This window comes from Corvus cornix, chromosome 1 (assembly GCF_000738735.6).
Source record: "Corvus cornix cornix isolate S_Up_H32 chromosome 1, ASM73873v5, whole genome shotgun sequence".
NCBI lineage: Eukaryota > Metazoa > Chordata > Aves > Passeriformes > Corvidae > Corvus > Corvus cornix.
This window is the reverse complement of record NC_046332.1, coordinates 79,070,943-79,093,778: the sequence shown is the minus strand read 5'-3', so window position 1 is coordinate 79,093,778 and position 22,836 is coordinate 79,070,943. Positions and strand designations below refer to the sequence as shown.

The 22,836-nt window shown below is 38.3% G+C and overlaps 1 protein-coding gene across 3 annotated transcripts in view; it reads left to right on the top strand.

Moving 5' to 3' along the window:
• TMTC4 (transmembrane O-mannosyltransferase targeting cadherins 4) overlaps positions 1-22,836 on the top strand; it is a 56,578-nt gene that overhangs the window by 10,398 nt on the left and 23,344 nt on the right. For all 3 annotated transcript variants that reach the window (XM_039561939.1, XM_010394110.4, XM_039561997.1), the window contains 5 exons: positions 3,098-3,185; positions 13,786-13,883; positions 15,960-16,052; positions 19,434-19,595; positions 20,372-20,574. In XM_039561939.1, the coding sequence (XP_039417873.1) occupies positions 3,098-3,185; positions 13,786-13,883; positions 15,960-16,052; positions 19,434-19,595; positions 20,372-20,574 (644 nt within the window). The remainder of the gene's footprint in view (positions 1-3,097; positions 3,186-13,785; positions 13,884-15,959; positions 16,053-19,433; positions 19,596-20,371; positions 20,575-22,836) is intronic.

Below are 22,836 nucleotides of genomic sequence, written 5' to 3'. Positions count from 1 at the left end.
AAATATAAAGTTATCACAATATTTTTGGGGGTTTTGTTAGAGTTTGGAAGGTCTGTGCTACAGAAAAAGTACTAGCTCTAATTTTGATTGTGAATCCTACAGTGCACATTCTACATCTGTGGCACTGATTTTTCGTTTATTCACAATATGCCATGGTTTTGGCTTCTTGCATTTGCTCTGCACACAATTGACGGGGAAAAAGTTATTGAAAGCTGTGCTCTCAGCTGACTGGAGACCTTGCATGTATTGAAGACCTAGAGATGGTGCAAAGTTATGCATTAGTAATTTGGCACCTTTTCTGGCAGTGTGGCTAAAATATCTTGACAATCCTTCTCTGATGTTTGCTCAGCTGCACAATAACTTCTTTGTGAGAGTGCACTGTGTCAGAAGGGCCCCGCATATTTGTTCTCCAAACCCAGTTTTAGATGTCAGAGTAAAGTAGAACAAGTCTTCAGTGCCTTTGATGTTCTGGTATGTAAAGAGAAATCTTGTTTGAGTCTTAACTTTGTAGCAGACCTACTATTGACTCTTTTATCAATATCCATAAATTTATTCTTCATTCCATTTGACTCTAAAAATATATTTAAATCAGCATGAGAATATTAATAAGCCCTTTGTCATGTCAAATAAATTACAAGTGATGTGGCCTGCTTGCATATTTGAAGACTTGCATATGCTGCAGGCAAACATTGGAAAAAGAGGGGGGGAAAGTAGCATGCTTATCTATCAGGCATCTTCTAAGATACAGAAATGAACAAAAAAGCCTCTAATCATTTACATGGTGAATAATAAATCTTGCTGCAGTGAAGGAGTCATTACTGCTACAGTTCTAGGATGAGTGTGTGTCTGGCAGCGTCTCTTAAAAAGCATTCCTTATGATTTTAAACCTGTGAGTTTTAAGTATCACGACATCCCGGTTTGGAAATGAGTTGACATATTTTGACATAAAATTGTGAAGAATCCGTCTGTTTGCTGCTTTGGGTTTTGGTTTATACAGCAAAACAAACTGTCATGTAAAACAGATCTTGAAAGGTGTAATGCTTTCAGTACCTATGTAAGGAAAATACTAACTTTTCTACCTACAAGTAAATACTCTTGTGCTATAGTTCTCTGCTCTAAAAAAGGCCTGTTCTTTGTAACGCTTCAGTGATGAAATGCTAAATGAATCATGGACATAAGAATGTATCTGATACTAATTTAAAATTGGTTTGTTCTTTTTTCCTTTGTTTGCCTTCTTACCAGAATCTATATGCCTTACCTTGCATTTTAGATAACATTGTGCTGTTGGAGTCATATGAGGCCGTGTGTGTTATTAGTCCCTCAATCTCTGCTGTAACAAGTGGACATTTATTTTCGAAATTGCGTCAGCTCACCTTAAGTTTTATCTCATTAGCAAGAGCGGCTCCTGAAGCAGAATGACACTTCATTATTTTCACCTTTCAAAGCACTCCACAGCTATTGAGTTAATTCCCGTAATTCCTTTGTATGATAGAAGAAGAAGCAGAGAAGTTAAGTGCACAGCTTTAGATAAATCAAGAAGTTCTGAGCTAATTTAGGAGTCCAACAGTTTCTTCTTTTATGGTGCTCGAGTGAAGCTGAGGGTAAAGTGGGAGAGAGTCTCTGCAGTGGAATCAGTCATACTGTCATGCCTCTATGCTTCTCTTTCTCTGATGTTATTTAGAAATAGTTGTTCCATCATGTTACCCTGACACAAAAAATGCCCTTTTCCTATTTACTTTCTTCTTTCTGTTCCACACACAAAATGGGTCAACTGGTGTATTATACAAGAACTGAAGTTTCTGCTTTTGTCCCTGAAATATGATCACAAAAAGTGAATTTAAAAAGAAAACCTGTTGCTGTTCTGCCCTGCTTTTGTACTTCTCCTGAAAACATGGAACTCAGCACTCCAGGAAGCAGAGCTAGACTGAAAAATAAGGTGTATTTACATGATCCTTGCTCTGGGGCTATGTTCTAGTGCGGTTCCAGCATCAGGGCCTATACAGTTCCTTACCAACTCCATGTCATGATTTTCACAAAAAATTTGTGGTGTATCCTGACACTTGTGTAATTGAGAATTGAACGTCCAAAAGTGTCTTGTTCTATTTCAGCAAGTTATTGTAAATGGTTATGGGGTTTGAACCACAGTTTGCAGATAGCCCTGAGATTGCACTTGATTTGAGTAAGTTGGCACAGATCTCGAGTACAGAGGTCCCAGGATGTGCTTCTCATTTTCTTTTGTATTAGTACAGCTTCTGTTTCAAGATGAAGTTGGACATAGCTCTAATGCAGTCAGTTAATATAACACAAAAAACTGTCAGAGGGGGATTCTTTTTCTTTTTTTTTTTTTTCCCCCCTGAATCTGCAAGCTGGAAGCTATTTGTCCATTCTGAGTGTTCAGATTGCAATTTGAAGGCTGGCTTGTCTTCTGAAAGTGAACAGTCTTGATTTGTGTTTCAGAGAGCTGCCAATTTAATTGTGGTTCTGGATGTTTGGCTTCCAAGCCATGTAATGGCTTCAAATTGAAAGAGAGTAGATTTAGATTAGATACTGGGAGGAAATTCTTACTCTGTGGGTGGTGAGGTACTGGCACAGGTTGCCAGAAAAATTGTGGATGCCCCATCCCTGGAAGTGTTCAAGGCCAGGTTGGATGGGGCTCTGAGAAACCTGGTCTAGTGAAAGGCAGGGGGGTTGGAACGAGATGGTGTTTAAGGTCGCTTCCAACCCAAACTGTGTTATATTTTCATGTTTTCCAAGTGTTCTACTGAAATGCAATTTGGTTCAAAAAACAGATGGAATTGTGTAGAGTCTAAATTTTATTCAGTGAAGTCCTCTTTCATTTCTTAAAAAAAAAAAAAAATTCATAAACTAAAAGTTTCATAAACCAAAGCCAAACCATTTATGTAGTTGATACTAAGCAATACCCAATAAAAAGTAAAATGCATCTTAAAAAACTAGATATAACTAATCCAGTAAACCAAGTTAAAGAAAAAAAAGTCATACAGTTATATTCTATTATATATTTCACTTTACCTTTACTTCAGGTTTTCTAAGAATAGAAATCTGATAATTTGAAACTTCTTTTTTTTTTTTTTTGAAGGTTGCTGGGATTGTTGGCAGAGCAGACCTACTGTGTGCCCTGTTCTTCTTGTTGTCATTCCTTGGCTACTGTAAAGCATTTAGAGAAAGTAAGCATTCTCTTTGCCCCTTTAATTTCCTATTGTGTATATTTTCAGAATTTGTACATTTCAATGAAGTATAGCAAAATTTAAAAAGTCAGACTGATTTGTTTACCCTCATAAAATATTTTTTTAAAAACCCTGCTTTAGCAGCTATTTATTGTTAGAAATTCTGAAGAGGTTGCAGTTCCTAATTCCTGTTAAACACTGAATTTATTTTAAGAAAAGTCCATTTTTTTAATATGCTTATTTGCTAAATGTTTTATAGTTTAGAAGTGTAATGAATTATTTTAATAAGTATTTTAGAAAAAAAATCAAACCTAAAAATGTATATTCTTAAATATTTTACTACTCTTTATGCCATAATGTTTGGATGTCTTAAATGGGAGTCAACTTTTTGGAACCTTACTTGTATTTTTAATGAATTGCAAAGAATTATTCATATGACTAAGCCTTCTAAATTCTTGCAATATGCAAGTGCTGGCATATAATGCTGAATATAGTGTTACTCATAGAGTTTTTGTAAGACAGCTGTGTTTAACATGAACAATTCCTTGGTGGATGTTTTTTCAAGTGAGCTTTGAGATCTCTTGTATTATTTGATCTGAGTGCAGGTTGGCAGTTCAAATACAGTTGTGGAGAAATTATCTTGGGGCTCTGTTAAATAAGCATGCAAGAAAGCACAAGTTCATGACTATGAAAAGCTATGCAGGACATGCAGTCTGGTATCTGAATGTGCTTTGCCACAGGAAATAGGGGAATCATTTGGTGGACCCACAAGGAGGTGTGTTGTGAAGAGCTTGTCTGTCATTCAATAGGCACGGCCTGTAATGATTAACCAGAGCTGGCAGTGTATTTCAGAGGTACCTGAGCTGACATTGTGATCTGGCTTAACAACATAGTCATGGCACCACAGAGACCTTAGTGTGAGCTGAGGGGAGTGAGTGAGTCCACAGTGAGCTGTAAGATGCTGTGAACAACTCCTGCTGGTTCAGTTCAGATTGTTTGGAACTATTGTGCATATTTCTATTGCTGATATAATAAGTTTATCTTGCCATTTCAAGTGTTACTTAGGATGATTCCTGTTTACTTTGGATATATTTTTCTTCCCTTTGAGTAGGTTTAATTTCTTTTAACTGAGCTAATGATTTATTGATGAAAAGATGCCTTGGATTCTTGCTTGTTTGTTTATTCTTTTCTCACCTATTTTATTGGATATGATTGTGCTTATGATGTTTCTTATATTAGTGGTAGAGTAAGATAGGCAAATCAAAATATTGCCTTATGTGTTTTCCAGTGCACTGGAGACAATTATATATAGGACCCTCTAATTATTTTGTTATAGAGGACATCTCGGGAATGATTAAGGATGTGTATTCTGGTTAAGGATGCTCTTCAACTTGTGAAGGCCAGTTTAACAGCTTTTAGAAATCAGCATCTATGTAATAGTATTCTTGGACTGAAATTTGTGTCATTGATACAGAAGGAAAATGGTGTAAAGACAAGATACAAAGCAGCACGTACAGATTTTTATTGGACGTTACATCATAATAGGGGGGCAGATGTGTCTTATAAGCAATTTTGCCAAGGAAAATTATAGTCTGCCAGCATTGCCTTTCAGCTCAGTTTTCAGTGTTTACTGTCACCTTCACTGCCTGCTTTTCCCTCAGCAACTTCTTTAAGAAATGTAGACTGCCTTTGTACACAAGAATTTGTATCCAAGTTACATACTTGAGCCTTTAACCTTCATTGCTGCAAAGGCACACTAATGACTCATCAGCCAGGAGCTTATCAACCAGGCGCTCCAGACCTTTTTCTGCAGAGCTGCTGCCCAGGCCTTAATTGTTGTGTGATGCTGTGTTTGATTTTCATGAGGCCCATTCCTCCAGCTTGTCATAGCCCCTCCAAACAGCAGTCCTGTTCACCATTGTATCCATGTATCCTCTTGCCACCAAAGGCCACAAGCAGTTTTACTTGCTGCCCTTATTATAATTCATTTTCCTTTTTGGAGGGGAGGTTGGTCTGACCTGCAGCTGTTTGAACATGAGTGCTTGTGTAGGAAAGGGCGTGTCTGTATTGGAAAGGGCAGCTACAAAGAGAATGGAGGATCTCTATTCACCAGGAGCTACATGACGAAGACAGGGGGCAATGGGTGCAGATGCACTGGGAAAGGTTTCACCTTGATATAAGAATTTTTTTACAGCGAGAACAATCAATCACTGCAACAGTGTCTCCAGAAATGTGGCAGAGTCCACATGACTGGAAGTTTCAAAGATGCATTTGGACAGGGGTCTAGGTGATCTTGTCTAGGCTCCCTTTCACACAAAGATTGGACCAGATGATCTCTGGAGGCCCCTTCCAAACTGAGCTGTTCCTGTGATTCTTTGTATGAAAGGTTTTAGGAAGAGGTAACCAAATATGAGGAAGTAGCTGTAGTAGAGAATGACTCTTCAGTGTGTTTGTAAAGTAAATAAAAAGTTTTACCCTTGGATGCCTCCATTTTGGTGGTATGAATTTCCTTCTTTTGTGAACAATTCTTCTAGGTACTCTCAAATAACAGGTTAAATAAGGAGTAAAGAACTTTTATCTGACTTTAGCTGAGTTTGATTCTGCATAGATTGAGGGAGTCAATCCCAAATGTAAGCTGGTCTGACTGAATATAAGAACATGCATTTTAAAAATATGCACGTACTATTTAAAAAGCAGACTTAGACAATGTCTCCTAAGCAGCAAAGTACCTTTTCTTCTCTTAGAATGTTTTCCTTCTGATGTCAAATCCTCAAGATCCAGAATGTCTGTGATACTGCCAATGCATGTTGCTTGTTCTAGAGCAAGTTAAGAGCTGTTATTACATCATTTTCTAGGTCAGGCCAAGAAGGTAATTTGTCTTTGATTGTGAGAAAGAGAGGGAGAAAACAACCAAAAACCCCTCTGTGTATCAGGTTTATGTTCCTAATCAAATAGAGATGTTTTATGGTGATCCTACACAAAAGTGGGTTGTACCTGTTTGTTCTAATATCATATTTCCTTTTGTCCTGCTGGGTTTTCTATATGTTAAAGGCAAGCATGGCCCTACACTGTAGGTCAACTGCGTGTGTCTTTGTTCCTGGATTTGGCTGTCACATTTATATAGAGCTTAGCTCACCAAATTTTTACAAGGAGTAGGAGAAGAATTATCAAAGGTTGATTTTTTTTTTTTATTGTTACCAATAGATGTGTGGTAGTATGACTCTTTTGGAGCACTTAAAAGAGGGTACAACTCTTCAGACTGTCGGGATTTGTGGCCTGCATTTCTATTGTCTTTTGTATATGGTTACCAAAACATGTTTGATGCCAGTTTGTTTTTATTTCATGAACTTTAAGTGATCATCAGAGTAAAATAAACATTGAAAAGCCTGAGTTGATGCTGCTGACATAGTTGGGTCAGTAACATATATTTGGCTACCAGCAGCATCCCAATGCTATTATCAGACAGATTACCTAAGCCTTTAGTAAAGAACCTGACTATTCTTGCAGCAAGGCAATGTGAAATTTGTGTATGGCTGAATTCAAAAAACCTGTTTATGTTTCACTGGTTTAGAAAAAATTAATAAATTGTCATTCTTTAAAGAAAAGGGGTTAAAAATTATGTGTGAGAGAGAGTGGTTAGTGCTTTTTTTTCACTTGAGAAAATGAATGTAAAGATTTATAATTTTTTTTTTTTTGCATGGGAGTAGCAACTCATGAAATGTCTGAGGAGGATTTGGAAGTACTATGGGGAAAGTATATGTAATAGTGAAAACAGTCAGGAGACCAGAAAAATATCAGTGTCAGGCTGGAAAACTTCCAAAGGAAAATAATGGTTTTTATAAAGCTCAAGATATACTGCAGCTTGTTTGCCTGATTTATTTGTGGTTTCAGTGGATTTTTGGGTAGACAGTTTCTTTTAGCCAGAATCTGTAGGTTTTGTTGGCTTTTTTTTTTTTGAAGTATAAGCATTTAACACACTATGTGGGCTATAGTTATGTCTTACTGAAGTTCTACAATTCTGTTACTTTTTCCCAGTATACCGTTTTCATAGTTAGCATCTTTGAAAGGATAACATTTATAATTGCAAGGAACTAATCTGTTGTTCTCATTCTGTCCTGCTGTTTTAAACACAACTGTGGGGACAAATCCACTGCATAGGCTTTGGAGACAGCAAGAGCTGACAACTGTTTAGGTATGTTCTGAAGGGAATTGTGGGTTATTAACTTTGTTGAATTTTAATGCAGCTTCTCTGGGAATTCATAAGGCATTTTAAAACTGCTGTAGTATTCATTTTTGCCTTCCTTTGTCTTCAGTTTTGACAGTGATCCAGTTGCATGTATTTGCCATCTGCACTGGCGATCTCTGAGTAACATAAAATGAGGAGTTCGTGACTTGATCCATGTGAATAATATTGGTCTGGATATTAAATAGGGGATCAACTCTTTGCTCATATGCTATGACATCTAAAAATTACTTTGTTCTGGTTGTGTTTCTGTTTTGTTATGTTTTGTGTAGCTGTCTGTTAATCATCTACTAGTTCATTGCTAATTTAATAAAGCATGCAAAGGAGTGATGAGTTTTGTGAATATTGGAGGTTTGTATTATGGAAGTTTTCCTACAGACTGGAAATATTTAAGTCTCCTGTGTGAAAGAGATCATTGTTAAGATATGGGGAATTTGTTAGCTATTTTGCAATTGGTCAAGAGGTAGTTACTATTGTTAAACATGTGGGCCCTGGTTCTTCAACTGTGTGCCCTACCATTCATATTTGAACACATTGGGAGGGAATAGTTGTAAGTGAAAAACCTAATAATTTTATGATTTTAGTTGTCTGAGGAAACACTATGACCTTTTTTGTGGTAGAATTAACGCTAACTTTCACTTCTCCAAGATGCTGTAATTCAGGGGATAGATGCTTCCTTCATTGCGGCCTCTAGGTAATGAGTTTGAGATGGCTGGATATGTTTAGGAATGGCATTCTCTACTGTAATTTCATTATTAAGGGAAACACTGAGCTGAGCTGCAGTAGTATGTACATTTGGAGACACACAAGGAGATTTTGGGCTTAATTTAATTCTAACAGTGGATTCTTATGTGATCTTTTAAGACTAGGTAATTCTTCCCCCTTTGCTTAGCAATTCACAAGCAGGGAAATCTTAGAACTTGGTTAGAAGAATATTTGTAGCAGTTTAGTTGGAAGACACTATCCCCACAGACAAGGCACATTAATGGAATATGTGAGTGTTTGTGATCTATTTCAGTTAAAAAGTAAAGCTTCTTGCAGGAGCTCAGCATAACTTACTTTGCATCAACCTTTAGAGGAGAAGGTGCTTTCACAGAATCAGTTGCTGTGTTTCACTTAAAGATGGTGACTCCTTAAACTGCTCCAAGCTGTCACCTGGCTGACTCTAAGTTGCTCAGCTGGGTTTGAAGAATGAAATGCTGAATGCCTAAGTGTCTGAATTGGTAGTAATTGCTTTGGATTTTGTTAGTTTGGCTTTACAATAAAACTAAGCTTAGTAGTTTAAATGTAGCATTTTCTTCATATCCTTCACTTCTAAGGAGTTTGTTTTCATTGACCTGTGGATTTAGGACACCAGAAAATAAGGTCTCTTGGAACAGGGTTAGTGTTTAAGTGCACTGTCAATGTGTTGCTCATAAATTTAGGATCAGTCAATTCTACACTATAAAACACTTTGTGTATGCATCCTTGCTCTAGAAATGCTTATACTCAAGTCTAGCAGCCTAAATGGAGGAGCTGTCATGGCTTTTTTATGGTTTACATAGGTTTTTCTTGAATTCTCTCAACTTTCAGACTTCATGTACCCCTAAAGAGGGACCATCTGAGCAACGCTTTTTGGGTTTGCGTAGAAACACTACATTTTTCCGGCTTAAAAAAAAAATAAGCAAGTACTCTATTTCTTTGGCATGCTTACAATTTTGTCCATCTGTTAGAATGGCAAAATGCCCACTCACAATATGGTGTACCAGCTTCAACCAGGCACAGGTGCCAATGAAAGATTGGTTTCGTTTTCTGACACAAGATTTTACTGGTGGGAAGCAGCGCCATATTAGGGGAATATGCTTTGTTAGACTGATTGCTTCTGTTGGCATGTGTATATCTCATAATAAGCACTTATGCAGTGCTTTACATTTTCAAATCACTGTTTAAAAAAAAATAAAATTGAAGGCATTGCTGAATGACTGTCCTTTGTATCTATTTTGCCAGCCTAGTTTACTGAGATTTCTGCAGTTGAGGGGGGGGTGGTGGGGATGGAGGGATGTTGTGCTTATTGACTCAGGAATAAGCACAAAATAAATGTTTCTTAATTAAAATTCTTTTTCTCGCTGAAGTTTAATCACTGATGAATTTTGATAATACTACAATTCTCTGTATAACTGTTGATTTTTTGAGGCTGCAAAAGAAAACAAAGGAACAGAGATTATGCTTTTCAGGAGGAGATCTTGTTTACAGAATCACAGAATGGTTGAAGGTGGAGGGGCCTTGAGGTCACCTGAGCCGACCTGCCCACACAGGGTAACCTAGAGCCAATTGTCCAGGAGGCTTTACTGCAGGATTTTGCAGTTCCCCTCATTAAACCATACGAGGTTCCTGCCAGACCATTTCTCCAGCCTGACAAGGTCCTTCTGGAGAGCACAACCTTCTGGTGTATTGGCCTCTCCTCCCTGCTTGGTGCCATCAACAAATGAGCTGAGGGTGCCCTCTGGACCATTGTCCAAGTCATTGATGAAGAGGTTGAATAGGACTGGACCCCTGAGTACCCTGGCCTTCAAGTAGACTTTGTGCCACTGATCACCACCCTCTGGACAAGCCATTCAGATAGTTTTCAGCCCACCTCACTCTCTGCCCATCCAGCCTGTTCAGCATCAGCTTCTCTATGAGGATCTTATGGGAGACTGTGTCAAAGGCCATATTAAAGTCCAGGTCGTTGATGCTCATTTTTTACGTCCTTCACTATTTCTCTTTTGCTGGATGTTTTTATCATCTCTGAGGGTCCGTGCTTAAACTTGGCTTTGCTGGGCAAGCTGAGACATTTCTTGCATGTGAGACTTGGGGTGTTCACAAGAAGACAAACTTGTTTCTGCTCAACTTTGAGCGTGTGCCTATTGAATGGCTTCAATTTTCTTTTATTTGGCTGGACAATTTCTCTATGCCAGGTTGGATGGGGCTCTGAGCAATCTGGTCTAGTGGAAGGTGTCCCTGCCCATGGCAGCAGGTTTGGAATTAGATGACCTTCCAAACCAAGGTATTATATGATTCTGTGGTTTTTCCAGTTTGTCAGTGGAATTCTGACTTCTCCTTTGTATGCTTCCTGGCCTTAATAAGCATATTTCTTATTCCACCATCCAAACGGAATAAAGACAAAGGAAGAATCCAGTACAAAATGTTATCTTTACTTTTTTTTCACAGCAAGCTAGTATCTTAATGTAGGTTTCCAGCTGTTATTTGTACCCATTCTATAACAACTTCATGCAGCCCATATAGTTTGTGGCATATTTCACACTCTTTCCATTCTCATGCCTTTGAGAAGTCAAGGTATAGAATGTTTACAGATTTCCTTTTTTCAGGAAGAGGTTTTTTTTCTGTCCAAGTCAAAAGTTATACTTAGTTCTATATAAATGATTAAAATATTTGGCAAACAATTAATCATATTCTTTTATGTTTTAGAGTGTCACCTAGAAAATATTCTGTCTAAGTGTAGCAGATTTTTTGTAATTTTGACCAGTCACCTTAGCTTTGTATCTGTAGTCTGTCCTTTCATATTTTGTTCCTTTTCAAAAGCCGACATGTAGGCATTGCTTTATTTTATTTCAAGCTCCCAGAGGCTCATGTATTTTTCATGATTTCGCAGAGGTAACAGTTGAGGTTCATCTGGGTTGTACAGGACCTGTTGAAGTGAGTGTAACCAATCATAATTTAAATCAGTTTAACTTCTCTGTCAGTTCTGTGTCTTGTAGTTCACTATTTTCGCTTTTGTTCTTGCTCCCTTTCTGCTGATGCTGTACTTGCCACCTGATTGCAACTGACCTTTTTGGGAAAAGATGAAGGAAAAAGGCACAGAACACGTCCATATTCTTGGCATTGTCCATTTTATTTCCCAATGAGTATTGGAATAACTCCTTCCTCACTACTCTTCTTGCTAATATATCTATGGAATTGTGGGGGTTTGTTCTTTACATACACTACCTTTTCTCATTTTGTGATGTGACCTTTCTGTGTTTGTTTTTTTATATGAATGTGCTGCTATTACACTTGTCCTTGATGATTTGACCTAGTTCCCTTTATTACTCTTATATTTTGAATCATCAAAGCATTTTTGAATTGATAGCTGCTCTCTTACTCTATATATACTTCCCACTATCTTCTGTGTTAAGATAATTTGTATTTGTGTACTGAATACTGCTTCTCTGAGAAGTGCTTATTTGTCCTGACCCCTTTCCACTAGAATTCGATTCTGAGAAGAAGAAATCTCTCAATGGAAGAAAGTCTCCTTCCATAAATGCAGTAAAGTCCATTGGCTGTCTTCACTATTTTCCTTTCTACACTTACTAAGGATGATTGATGGTCATTTTGTGAACACAGTCAATTACTTTGCCTTCAATCCCTGCATTCTCTGTGCTAGTTTATTTCTACATTAAAAAAATTAAAACAAAATTGGTTTTCAAGAACTGGCTGAACAGTCTGTTGTACTGTAAAGTCTGAAAAGTTGAAGAGCTCCTCAAAGGGATGTATTTAGACAGAATTCTTTCTGTCTTAGCAATACTCATAGAACAAACATTGAAGCTCTTTCCTCCATGAGTTACAGCCCTCAGCTGTTCTTCTGTATAATTGATGTGGGCTGGAGTTTCCCCGTTGCATTTTAATTTTTCTACTTCCAATGTCTCTTTATTCATTATGTATTTTGTATTTTCTTGCTTTGTTTTTAGCATTATTCAGGTGTGTATGACTTCTTTCCTAAAAGAAAGCTTTCTTTTTATCTTTATAATATCTGCACCTCTAATGTTAAGTCTTACCTCTGGAGACATAATTTGGAGTGGAGGGAGAAGGATCAAATGCCCTCTAAGTATAGCAATGATGAATCTCAAACATCTTAATATTCACTCTGTTGAAGCTTTAGAAGCCTTAGGTAAGAAAGGAGTGTTAGAAGTAACCTCAGAACCTGTCCTTCCACATATTTTTGTGAAAAATTTCTGCTCTCTGCCACACAAAAGAAGTAGCCTGGTTCAAAATGAAAGAGGAGGCCAATGTCAGCAGATCCTTTTCAAACTTGTGGTTATGGTTTGTATCTGACCCCAACATTTGAGGTAGTGTACTGGTTTCCCTGTATAATCAGTACAGGGTTACTTCTCTGAAGGGTGTTCTGCTGCATTTAATTAGGTAATTTAATCCCTAAAGGTATCCTCTTCTCATGGCCAGTTATAAAGGAAGCCTAGTGTACTACCTTAGGTGTAGGTGCCTACTTCTGGTGAAATTAATCTTAATCTTGCCATTTACCCTTTCCCTAGGCCATTATTGCCATTCTCTTTAAGCACAGAGGGTCAAACCCTCATTAGCAGTAGATAAGAACTGCTCTAGAGATCAAGGAAAGTAGGAAAGGGGTTCAGTCAATGAATGCAAAGTTCAACTTCGTTTTTTCACATTCCAAGTCAAAGATTGATTCTTGTGATGCCTGTAGAGCCCATGTTACTTGAATCAAGAAACTGCCTCTGAATGAGCAGAGTGCTTTCCTCTGTTGCTTGCACCTATGGAGTAGAGGTTGTGACTGATATGTTTTTATGTGAAGTACCCGTGTATTCTGTGTGTGATAGTACCTTGGCTTCAGTAGGGTTTATTGTTAGATTCATCTCAGATATGCCTGCTTGTAGTACCCAAAATCAGCTACATGGTACAGTCTTTAAAGACTTTTTCTTTGAGTAGAAGCTGTAGTTGCTCCTGATCTCTTAACCCCAGAGTTCCTCACCCTGCTGTAAAACTGCTTCCTGCATGCAAGGACTAACTGCTTCTGCTCAGATACTGACATATTTGAGCTCCATGGCATTCTATTGCAGTGATAATAAAATGACATGTGGTACTTGCTAAATGCAGGAGCTCTGGAGAAGCAGCTCATTGTGCCTTTGTAGACTAGACTGCAGTTAAAACAGTTTGTGTGTGTGACACTTCATGGGTAACTATAATAAAGAATTTCTTGTTCTCGTGGTAGCTTGGAAGAGAGTGGCCAGTAATGACATCCTTAGCTCTAGCAAAGGATGATAAATGTCTCTAAACATTGGGAATTAACCTTTGCAGATGATGAATTGTGAAAACTATGTGAAGCTTCTGCCATTCTAATTAATCTGGCTAAAACATCGAGCAAATAGGGAGATTTCTAATGTCTCCAAGAACAGAAAATGACTGCAATAAAGGGACAAATGCCAGCATATTGCAGGAGGTGCCCTATGTTTTTTAAGTCTATGTATCCAGATCTTGACTGGTGGAAAAGATTGTGATACTAAATGCTGTTTATTTTTTAAATTCTAATTTTAATTTACCTTCAAGTGTGCAAAATGCCTAAAGATATGGCATTCTTTATTTTGACAGGTAAGGAAGGATATACGTTTTCTGTATTCTGGGTGCTGATGAGTGTTATCCTAGGTGCAATAGCCATGCTGTGCAAAGAACAAGGAATTACAATACTGGTAAGAATTCTCTTATTAACTGAATTTTGACTCAACATCTGTCAGGTGTAGTTGTGAAGTCTACAGAAATTAATCTTATCCACAGCTAATGAATGACATGCGCACCTTTTTGTTTAGTTCAGAAAACTAGTTAATGTTGACAAAAAGCAGTATTCTGGTAAAGCTGTCTTGATTGTATCCCTGCCAATCTGTTGAAGTTTTTCACTATAACTTTTGTAAGCAGGTTGCATATATTTTTGCAAAGTTTAAAGGTTTTACAGCATTAGTTTTGCTTTTGTTGCCCTTGTTTTTGAATGTAATTCTCGAAATAGCACGACTACAAACTTCTCATTGAAAGCTTATGAACAAAGATATGGCTAGAGGAGAGCATTTTTAAAAGCTCCTCCCCCTTGCTTTTGTGAACAGTGTAATTATAATTAGGGCCATTGTTGATGCACTTCCAGTACTGCATCTCTTCCTTTTGTCCCTTATTTAAGGATCTGTCTATGGAAACAGATGTAGTTATTGTTTGTGTTTATTGTGGTCTGGCTTTTTGTAACTTCAGTGAAGACAATTCTCTTATGGGTGACCAAACTGGCGACCTGAAATGCTTTATCTGTGATTTTTACCTTTTATATAGCTATATATCTTTATAAATAAATCAAATTTACAGCTTTAGCTGACATAGATAAGCAACAGAATCAGAAAATTCTTTGCATCAAGGACCCTCTTGTCCTTGCTGGAAGAAAAGGGAAAAGAAATTACAGAAAACTTCTTGATTTGGGACATTTTTTTGGATAGATGTTTGTAGACTGATATATTTTTTGAAGGTGTCTATAAGGAAAACGTAAGAAATTCTCTTAAAACATGGTGTAATTATTTACTCTAGAAGCATGAAGTAATTATATGAGCTAGCAGACACAAACTATTATTGGATTTGGGTTTTTTATTTGTTTGCTGTTGCATTGCTGGGATGATTATATTTATTGTTGTGCTGAGGGGCACAGGTCAGAGGGATTAAGGGGTAAATCACACATTAAAAAGATTACTTGGAGGCTGAATGTATTTTTCAGTAGAATTCTTGCCTTCCTATCTCCATGTGAGTGGGCCAAAAGCCTTTTAGCTGCCAAGTGGCCGTTCTACATGGAACCAAGCCACACTCTTAACCTATCTTCTGTCCCTTCCCTTTGGCTGTTAGTGATGGCCTTGTGGCCTCCCAGTGTACCAGCTCTTTGCTTCACCTGGAATTAGTTTTACTGTCTTTTTTCCACTTAGTCTTTAGAACAGTAAGGTAATTTCTGAAATTATTGGAATATAGGATAAATACTCAAGAATTATCAGGGTGATATGCTGAAACTTTGAAGTGGAAATGCTGAAGCTTGATTTTTGCTGGTAACCTCAACAGAATTACCCCTGGATACATTGATACAATACATTTTGTTTGCCTGCTTGGAGGTAGTTTTGTACAAGTGTAGTCCTCCAAAGTGCTGAATGTGTTCTAGTTTTATGTGTAGTGGCTGATGTCATATGGAACTCTTCCTTTTTTTCTTTTTTTTTTCCCAGCAGCTTACACTGTGTATATTGTTATAATTGCAAGAAAAGCAAGCCTGATACCTGAGTTAAATCTTTCTGAGCCTTTGTCTGTACCCTTTAAAAACAGTATTTCTGAAACCTGAGAGTCCGAAGATACTATCAAACAAAGAATAAGTAGAAGGCTTAAAGAAATTCCACGTTACTGACAGAAGCCTTACCTTTTGACTGCAGCATTTACACTGCAGAACATTTTGGGAAGAAGATGGAGAGCAGAATTCTGTTGTGACCATGCATGTGTTATCTAGCTTGCTGGTACATGGTATTCCCTGAAGGGTTATTCCATGTAGCAAGAGAATTCCCATTACAGTAAAATGTTATTCTACTAATCTGAGCTCCATTTCCATTCTGCCATCATTACTACCAATGTATCTCTCTGCTTGTTTGGAATCAGAATTAAGATGTACAGTAGGTCATGGTAGAAGTGCAATTTAAGATGTATTTAAAAGAAAATATTTGTGGTTAGCTGCTTCATCTTATGCTGTTATTTTTCTCTTTGTTGCTTAGGGTTTGAATGCAGTGTTTGATGCACTGGTGATTAACAAGATAAATCTTTTGGAGCTCATTCGAAAGTTACTGTATAAGGACAAGTCATTGGAGGTGAGTCTGGGAGGTTTTGTTCATTCTTAGAGATTTTGTTCATTCTGGCCTTTCCGACACACATGCCCTAAAAGACAAAGATTCGGCTTCTGACAGTTTTGTTGCTGTTGAGAATTAGGGAAAAAAAACCCCAACCCAACCAACCAACCAAAAAAGGTATTGTTTGTTAGTCAGCCTAGGAAGGCATGTGCTATGACATCTTTGCAGCAACATGAGTAGTAGTGGGGTATTATTAGAATTGCATTGGATAGTGAAATCCCTTCCACAATTTTTTCAACAATATGTTAAAAATGTCGTATGGAACAGCTGACTGCTTGATGTAACAAGTTCTCTAGGGTCAGTAACTATACACCTGAAATGGCACTTAGAATGGTTTGGTCCAAATAACAAGAGAGAGAGATTTATTCAGATTCTTAATGACATAGTTAGATGTTTGAAAAGTACATTAAAAACATATTATGTTAATGGTAGCAGCTTTGGAGTTTAAAAGAAAAAGTTATGTTGGCACTGATAGTTGCTAAGGATTGATTTTTCTGACTTTCATTAATGTCACTTTATCTGGTATTGTCTCAAGTAGAGTCTGGCACCTAGTATCTGCACTGGCAAACAAATAACAGAAAAAATCAGCCTGAGATGAATGATGGATAGCAGTCAAATAGACCTACAGCCTACTAGAACATTGCTGCTGTTGAACAGCTAAGATTCTCACCCAACATTCAACAAGGCAAAGGAATATTCCTTGTACTTTGCTTCAGTCAGTGGTTTCACTGCAGAGGAGTCTCACTAATGTTTCTGAGTGGCACAGGTCCTATGGGGGTTTTAAATTCCTTTTCAAGGAGTGAAATGAGGAGCTTCAGGGGAAACCAGGGAAAGTAGGTTCTCTAGAACTGACATAATAGATTTGACCAAGGAGGGCTAAGTTGAGGAGTACAGGAGTATTTCATGCAGCAAATAGGAATGCTGGGGAGTTTTGCTGTATAAGGAGACTAATGTCAACTAGAATATGACAAGGGAAGCATCTAGAGCTGTAGGGAACTAAAGCAGAGCCAGTTCAGAATTAAGTGCTGGAAACAAAAGGTAATAAGTAGAACGTCAGGAGTAAGTGGCCAGTCAGCCTCACATCAGTGCCTGGTAAGATCATGGAACAGATCCTCCTGGAAGTTATGTCAAAACATATGAATGACAGGGATGTGACTAGAGACAGCCAACACAGCTTGACCAAGGGCAGATTGTGCTTGACTAATCTAGGAGATTAATCTGGAATGGAGAAGAGAAGGCTCCAGAGAGACCATCTCTCTAGGAAGCCTGTTCCAGTGTTTGACCAGTAATAAATTTTTTACAATGAGTGTGGTGAGGCACTGGAACAGGTTACCCAGAGAAGTTGTTGGATACTCCATCCCTGGAATTGTTCTGGGCCAGACTTGACAGGGCTTTGAGCAAACTGATCTAGCAAAAAATATCCATGGCATCCCTTCCAGCCCAAACCATTCTATGATTCTGGCGAATGTGTCAGACTCAAACCTTTTTGGAGGATTATTCTTTAAGCATGAAGAGCTCAGAGCATGGTTCTTCTGTTTTGTGACTTTTAAATGGTTCTGTCTCAGTGAAGAAAACATCAGATGTGCCTTTCCCCTCTTATTCTTTTGATAGAAGTAATTAATTTTAGCTCCTGTTACCTGCAAAAATCTGTTCTGCTCTTTTCAAGGAAGTGTATCTAAGATTGTTTTGCTTTGTGGAAAGGCAGATCTTAAAAACTCTGCAAGTAAGAACTTTTTTTTTTTTCTTCCTGATTGAGACAGGTTTCAGTTTCATGCCAGATTTCAGTTAGCTCTAAATCAGAGAGGATACAATAACACTTCTCCCACTTTCAAATTCTGCCTACCGAGAGATTTTGTAGCAATTGTGAAATCTGGTCTTTAAGAAACTGCATGTACTGTTAAATGAAATGAAGCCTGGGACAAGAGATTTTGTGTAGTTAATAATCTGTCATAAAGCAGTTATAAATTTTCACTATATGTGGTTCTTTTCATAGCACAATTTTCTTCCAAAAGCTATTTTATAAGAAAACCATTCCTAAATCCCCAATGTGGGGACTTTGCTTACTGCGATGTCCAGATTGGAAGCAACCATTTGAGCACAAAGGCTAGCTTATGTAAAATCAAACTTACAGACTGCTTTATCCTTAGGGATTCACCTAAATATTTTACCATGATTCTGTTGTCAATTACAAATACTAAAAAGCAATCCGAATATTGTTTTTAAATTCAACTTTCCCATCCTATTAGAAAATAAGTATCTTCAGCCAGGGCACTGTTAGATGTCTTTGTTCAGGAAGCCTCCTTTTTTTTTTTTTTTTTTTTTTTTTTTTTAAACTTCAGACATAGCTAATATAGATCTCCTAAACAACTCTGGTGATCCTTGCTAAAGAGCATGTTCCACTAAAAGGTAATAATAATAATTATTGTGCCATCTTAAAGCTGTGACTGGTGTATTGTTATACTTACTGGTGGTTCTGTTTCCCATCTCCACTGGTGAAGCTTGAAGAATCTCTATAGTGTAAACTGGTTTGTTGTTTGGTTTGGTTTTGTTGGGTTTTTTTTCAATTTATGCAAATGATGTGTGCTTGGAGAAAATGTGTTATACTTTCTGGAGAAAAAGATGTAAAGGTCTGTCAAATTTACTGTCTACACCATCGCTTCTCTATGTTTTATGTGAGTTGCGCTCTTTACACCCTGAAGTGTATATTATAAAATATGTGATGTAAATCAACTGAGTTAATGTAGATCAAACACAATCTTATACTTTTTCTGATCTTAGGTAATTTACCCTGAAGTAAGTGATTTGGGTGCCTCTCTGTCATTAGCTTTTTAATCATGCTTTTTGAAAATTTTAATTCAGTTTCTAACTGTGCAGTTTTCTTGGTATATAACTGTAATTTTACTTCTGAAGATGCCTAAGTGGACAAAAGCTTTCCATGACAAGCAGTCAGCTGGAAGCAGCTGTTTAAAACAAAGTCGCCAAAGTAAGCATCCTCCATTTTAGAAAGAAAAGATAAATTAATTTAATATGCTGTATACTAAAAGCTATATTCTGCTCAAACTCCCTCTCAGAAATTGCCATGTAAAATTACATCAGCTATAGAATTACAGAGGATTTGTAGAAGACAGTCTTCTTGAACTAGAAAGTTTTGTTTCCTGATTGAGAAGGCAATTAAAATGTTTGCAAAAAATGCTTTCCAACTAAAATATCAGCTGTAACAGCAAAAATGCACAGGAATAGCTTTCTCTTTCTGAGATAGAGGTGAAAAGGATGTGAATCTGTTGGGTAAGAGAACAAATAATGTTTCTATATGAGGTGGTTTTCTTTCTTTCTTTCCTGTAGAATGCCGGGCTGTTAAGGAAAGGGCTGCTTTTTAGGATAACTCTTCTGATGTGTGGAGGGGCCGGTATACTTTATATACGCTGGAGGATTATGGGCACAGGGCCACCAGCTTTCACTGAAGTAGACAACCCAGCTTCATTTGCTGACAGTCTGTTTGTAAGAGTAAGTTATGAAGTTGCTTTTTTCTGGCCAGCTCAGAACATTTGTCTTTGTCATAAAATTGAGTTTTCTATGCTTCTAGGAAACAATAAAGTGGGCAGTTTTTACCTTTTAAGATATGCGTCATGAGTCGAATTCACTTGTGCTGCTGTGATGATTTTCTGCAATGTTTTTTAAAATAGTATCCCATGTATATTCTTTTTATTCAATTTAGCATGCACTGTACGCATTGAAGTACTTTTCCATTTACTCACTATTTTTCCCACGCATTCAAGAAATTAGCTTTTGCTGATTTTCATTCCTTTTCCACATACTGTGCTTGACTTTTCATCTTCTTTCACAACTGAAGCAAATAGCACAAAGTTCTAGTCTGGTGTATTTGGAGTATGTCTTGGCTATACACCTCTGGTGGCATTAAGGATCTTTTTGGAGATGGAGAATGAAAGATGAAGACAGTGGGTGATGTCTTTTGATGTCTTCTCCTATAGTAAGAGATTGGTTTTTTTACATATGAATATTGGTTGGATAGCACAGAATTGCATTTCCCTGCTCTGAACTAGAGAGCCACTGAGCTATGTTTAAAAGAAAATTAAAAATTAATTTCACAGCTGTAATAGTAATGGATATGTAAATAGTTGTAGTCTAACAGTATTCATGGCGTCTTTATTTTGTTACAAGGGAAATGAGGGAAGAGAGAAGGACTAAAGTTGCCCCACTCCTCCTCCCCCCCCCCCCAGGTTTAGTATCAAATAAATGTTTGTTTTCTCTTTGACTGACAGGCTATAAACTATAATTACTACTATTCGCTGAATGCATGGTTGCTGTTGTGTCCCTGGTGGCTGTGTTTTGATTGGTCAATGGGCTGCATACCCCTCATTAAATCCGTCAGCGACTGGAGGATAATTGCACTAGCAGCACTTTGGTTCTGCCTAATTGGTCTGATATGCCAAGCTCTGTGCTCAGAAGACAGCCATAAGAGAAGGTAAGAGATGTTGATGAATTTTAAATGCCTGGCCAACTTGAGTACAGTATTATTTTGTTAAATCCACTACTGATAATTTTAACAATTCAGTGGAACCAGTGTCGAGCAAATGCAGTTCAAATAAATATTTATAGCTGTCATTACAGTTTTATCCCAATTTGGGCCCATCACTGTACACCAACTACTAGGAAACGGAATTGGAGGAGGAGGCATGGATGGCTGCTTTATATTTTCTCCTGAAATGGTATTTTGAGATCCTTAACACTGTAGGTGGTAAAAAGTAATATGTGCTCAAAACGCAGTAGGAAATTACGTATGTTGTTGCCCTTACTTCTTAAAAGTCATCATTTCCTTTAATCTTCTCCTAATAATGGAGGAGAGGAGACGTGCTTTGAAAGCAGGTAGAAATACTGGCCATGGTCAACAGTTAAAAAGTAAATGCTTGACCCATAGTATCTACTCAGAAAACAACTTGTATTTTACCCAAAGAAACTAAAAAATTTATTGTAAACTGTTCTTTCTTACCAAGGGCTTCTGTTTAATTTTGCAGGTTCTGTTCCCATGGACTTTTTGTAGACTTAATTTCTCAGTTCTTTAAAATTTTTTAACTGCTCAATCACAGAACGGTTGAGTTGGAAGGGACCTTAAAGCTGGGGTAGTTCCAGTCCCCCTGCCATGGGCAAGGACACCTTCCCTGAGATCAGGTTTCTCAAAGCCCCATTTATCCAGGCCTTGATTACTTCCAGGAATGGGGCACTATCACTACATGTCCTTTTTTAAAGCCCCTCTCTTGTTGTGCCCTTTAACTACTGGAAGATTGCTAGAAGGTCTCCCTGGAGCCTTCTCCAGGATATGCAACTCCAGCTTTCTCAGCCTGTCTTCACAGGAGGCAGGCTCTAGCCTTCTCCTCATCTTTGTGGCCCACGTCTGGACTCACTACAACAGGTCCAGGTCCTCCTTATCTTGGGGGCCCTGGAGCTGGATGCAGCACTCCAGGTGGGGTCTAGAGCAGAGCAGAGGGGCAGGATCACCTCTCTTGCCCTGCTGGCCACACTGCTTTGATGCAACCCAGAATATGGTTGGCTTTCTGCACTGCAAGTGCACATTGCTGGGTCATGTTGAGCTTCTCATCACTGAACACCCCCAAGTCCTTCTTCTCAGGGCTGCTCTCATGCCATTTTCTGTCCAGCCTGTCTTTGTGCTTGGGATTGCCCTGACCCAAGTAGTGGACCTTGCACTTGGATTTCATGAGGTTTGCATCAGCCTACCCATCCTATCCAGGTCTCTCTGGATGGCATCCCTTCCCTCCAGTGTGTCGACCGCACTGCACAGCTGGGTGTCATGGGCAAACATGCTGAGGGTGCGCTCAGTCCCACCGTCCATATTGCCAACAAAGATGTTAAACAGTGCCAGTCCCAATACCAGCCCTTGAGGAGCACCACTTGTCACTGGACACTGAGCCATTGACTGCAACTCTTTGAGTGCCACCATGCAGCCACTTCCTTATCCACCAGGAGATCCATCTGTCAAATCCACGTCTCCAATTTAGAGAGAAGGATGTCATGCTGAACAGTGTCAAAGGCTTTGCACAAGTCCGAGTAGATGACATCAGTTGCTCTTCCCTTACCCAGCAAAGCTGTAACTCCATTATGAAAGGCTACAGAATTTGTCAGGCAGAGTTTTTCCTTAGTGAAGCCAGGTTGGCTTTTACCAATCATCTCCTTATTTTCCATGTGCCTTAGCATATTTTCCAGGAGGATCTGCTCCATGATCTTGCCAGGCACAAAGGTGACCTACTGACCTAGTTTCCTGTGTCTGCCTTTTTCCCTATTTAAAACATGAAGGTTATGTCTCCCCTTTTCTAGTCAGTGGGAACTTCAGTGGACTGTCATGACTTCTTAAATATGAAGAGTAGGGGTTCAGCACTATCTTAGCAACTTTATCCATCCAGTTCCCTCAGGATTCATGAATGTGTCTTATCAGATCCCATGGAGCTGTGCACCTTCAGGTTCCTTAGATGTTCTTGAGCCTGACCTTTTCCTATGGCGGGCAGTTCTTCATTCTCCCAGTCTCTGCCTTTGCCTCATGCGACTTGAATGATGTGGCTGGAGCACTTGCTAGTGAAGACTGAGGCGAAAAAGTTGTTGAATACCTTAGCCTTCCCTATGCCCTGGGTAACAAGGCTTCCCATTTGCTTCCAGAGAGGGCCCACATTTTCCAGTCTTCCTTTTATCACTGACATAGATAATTCTATTGTTCAGA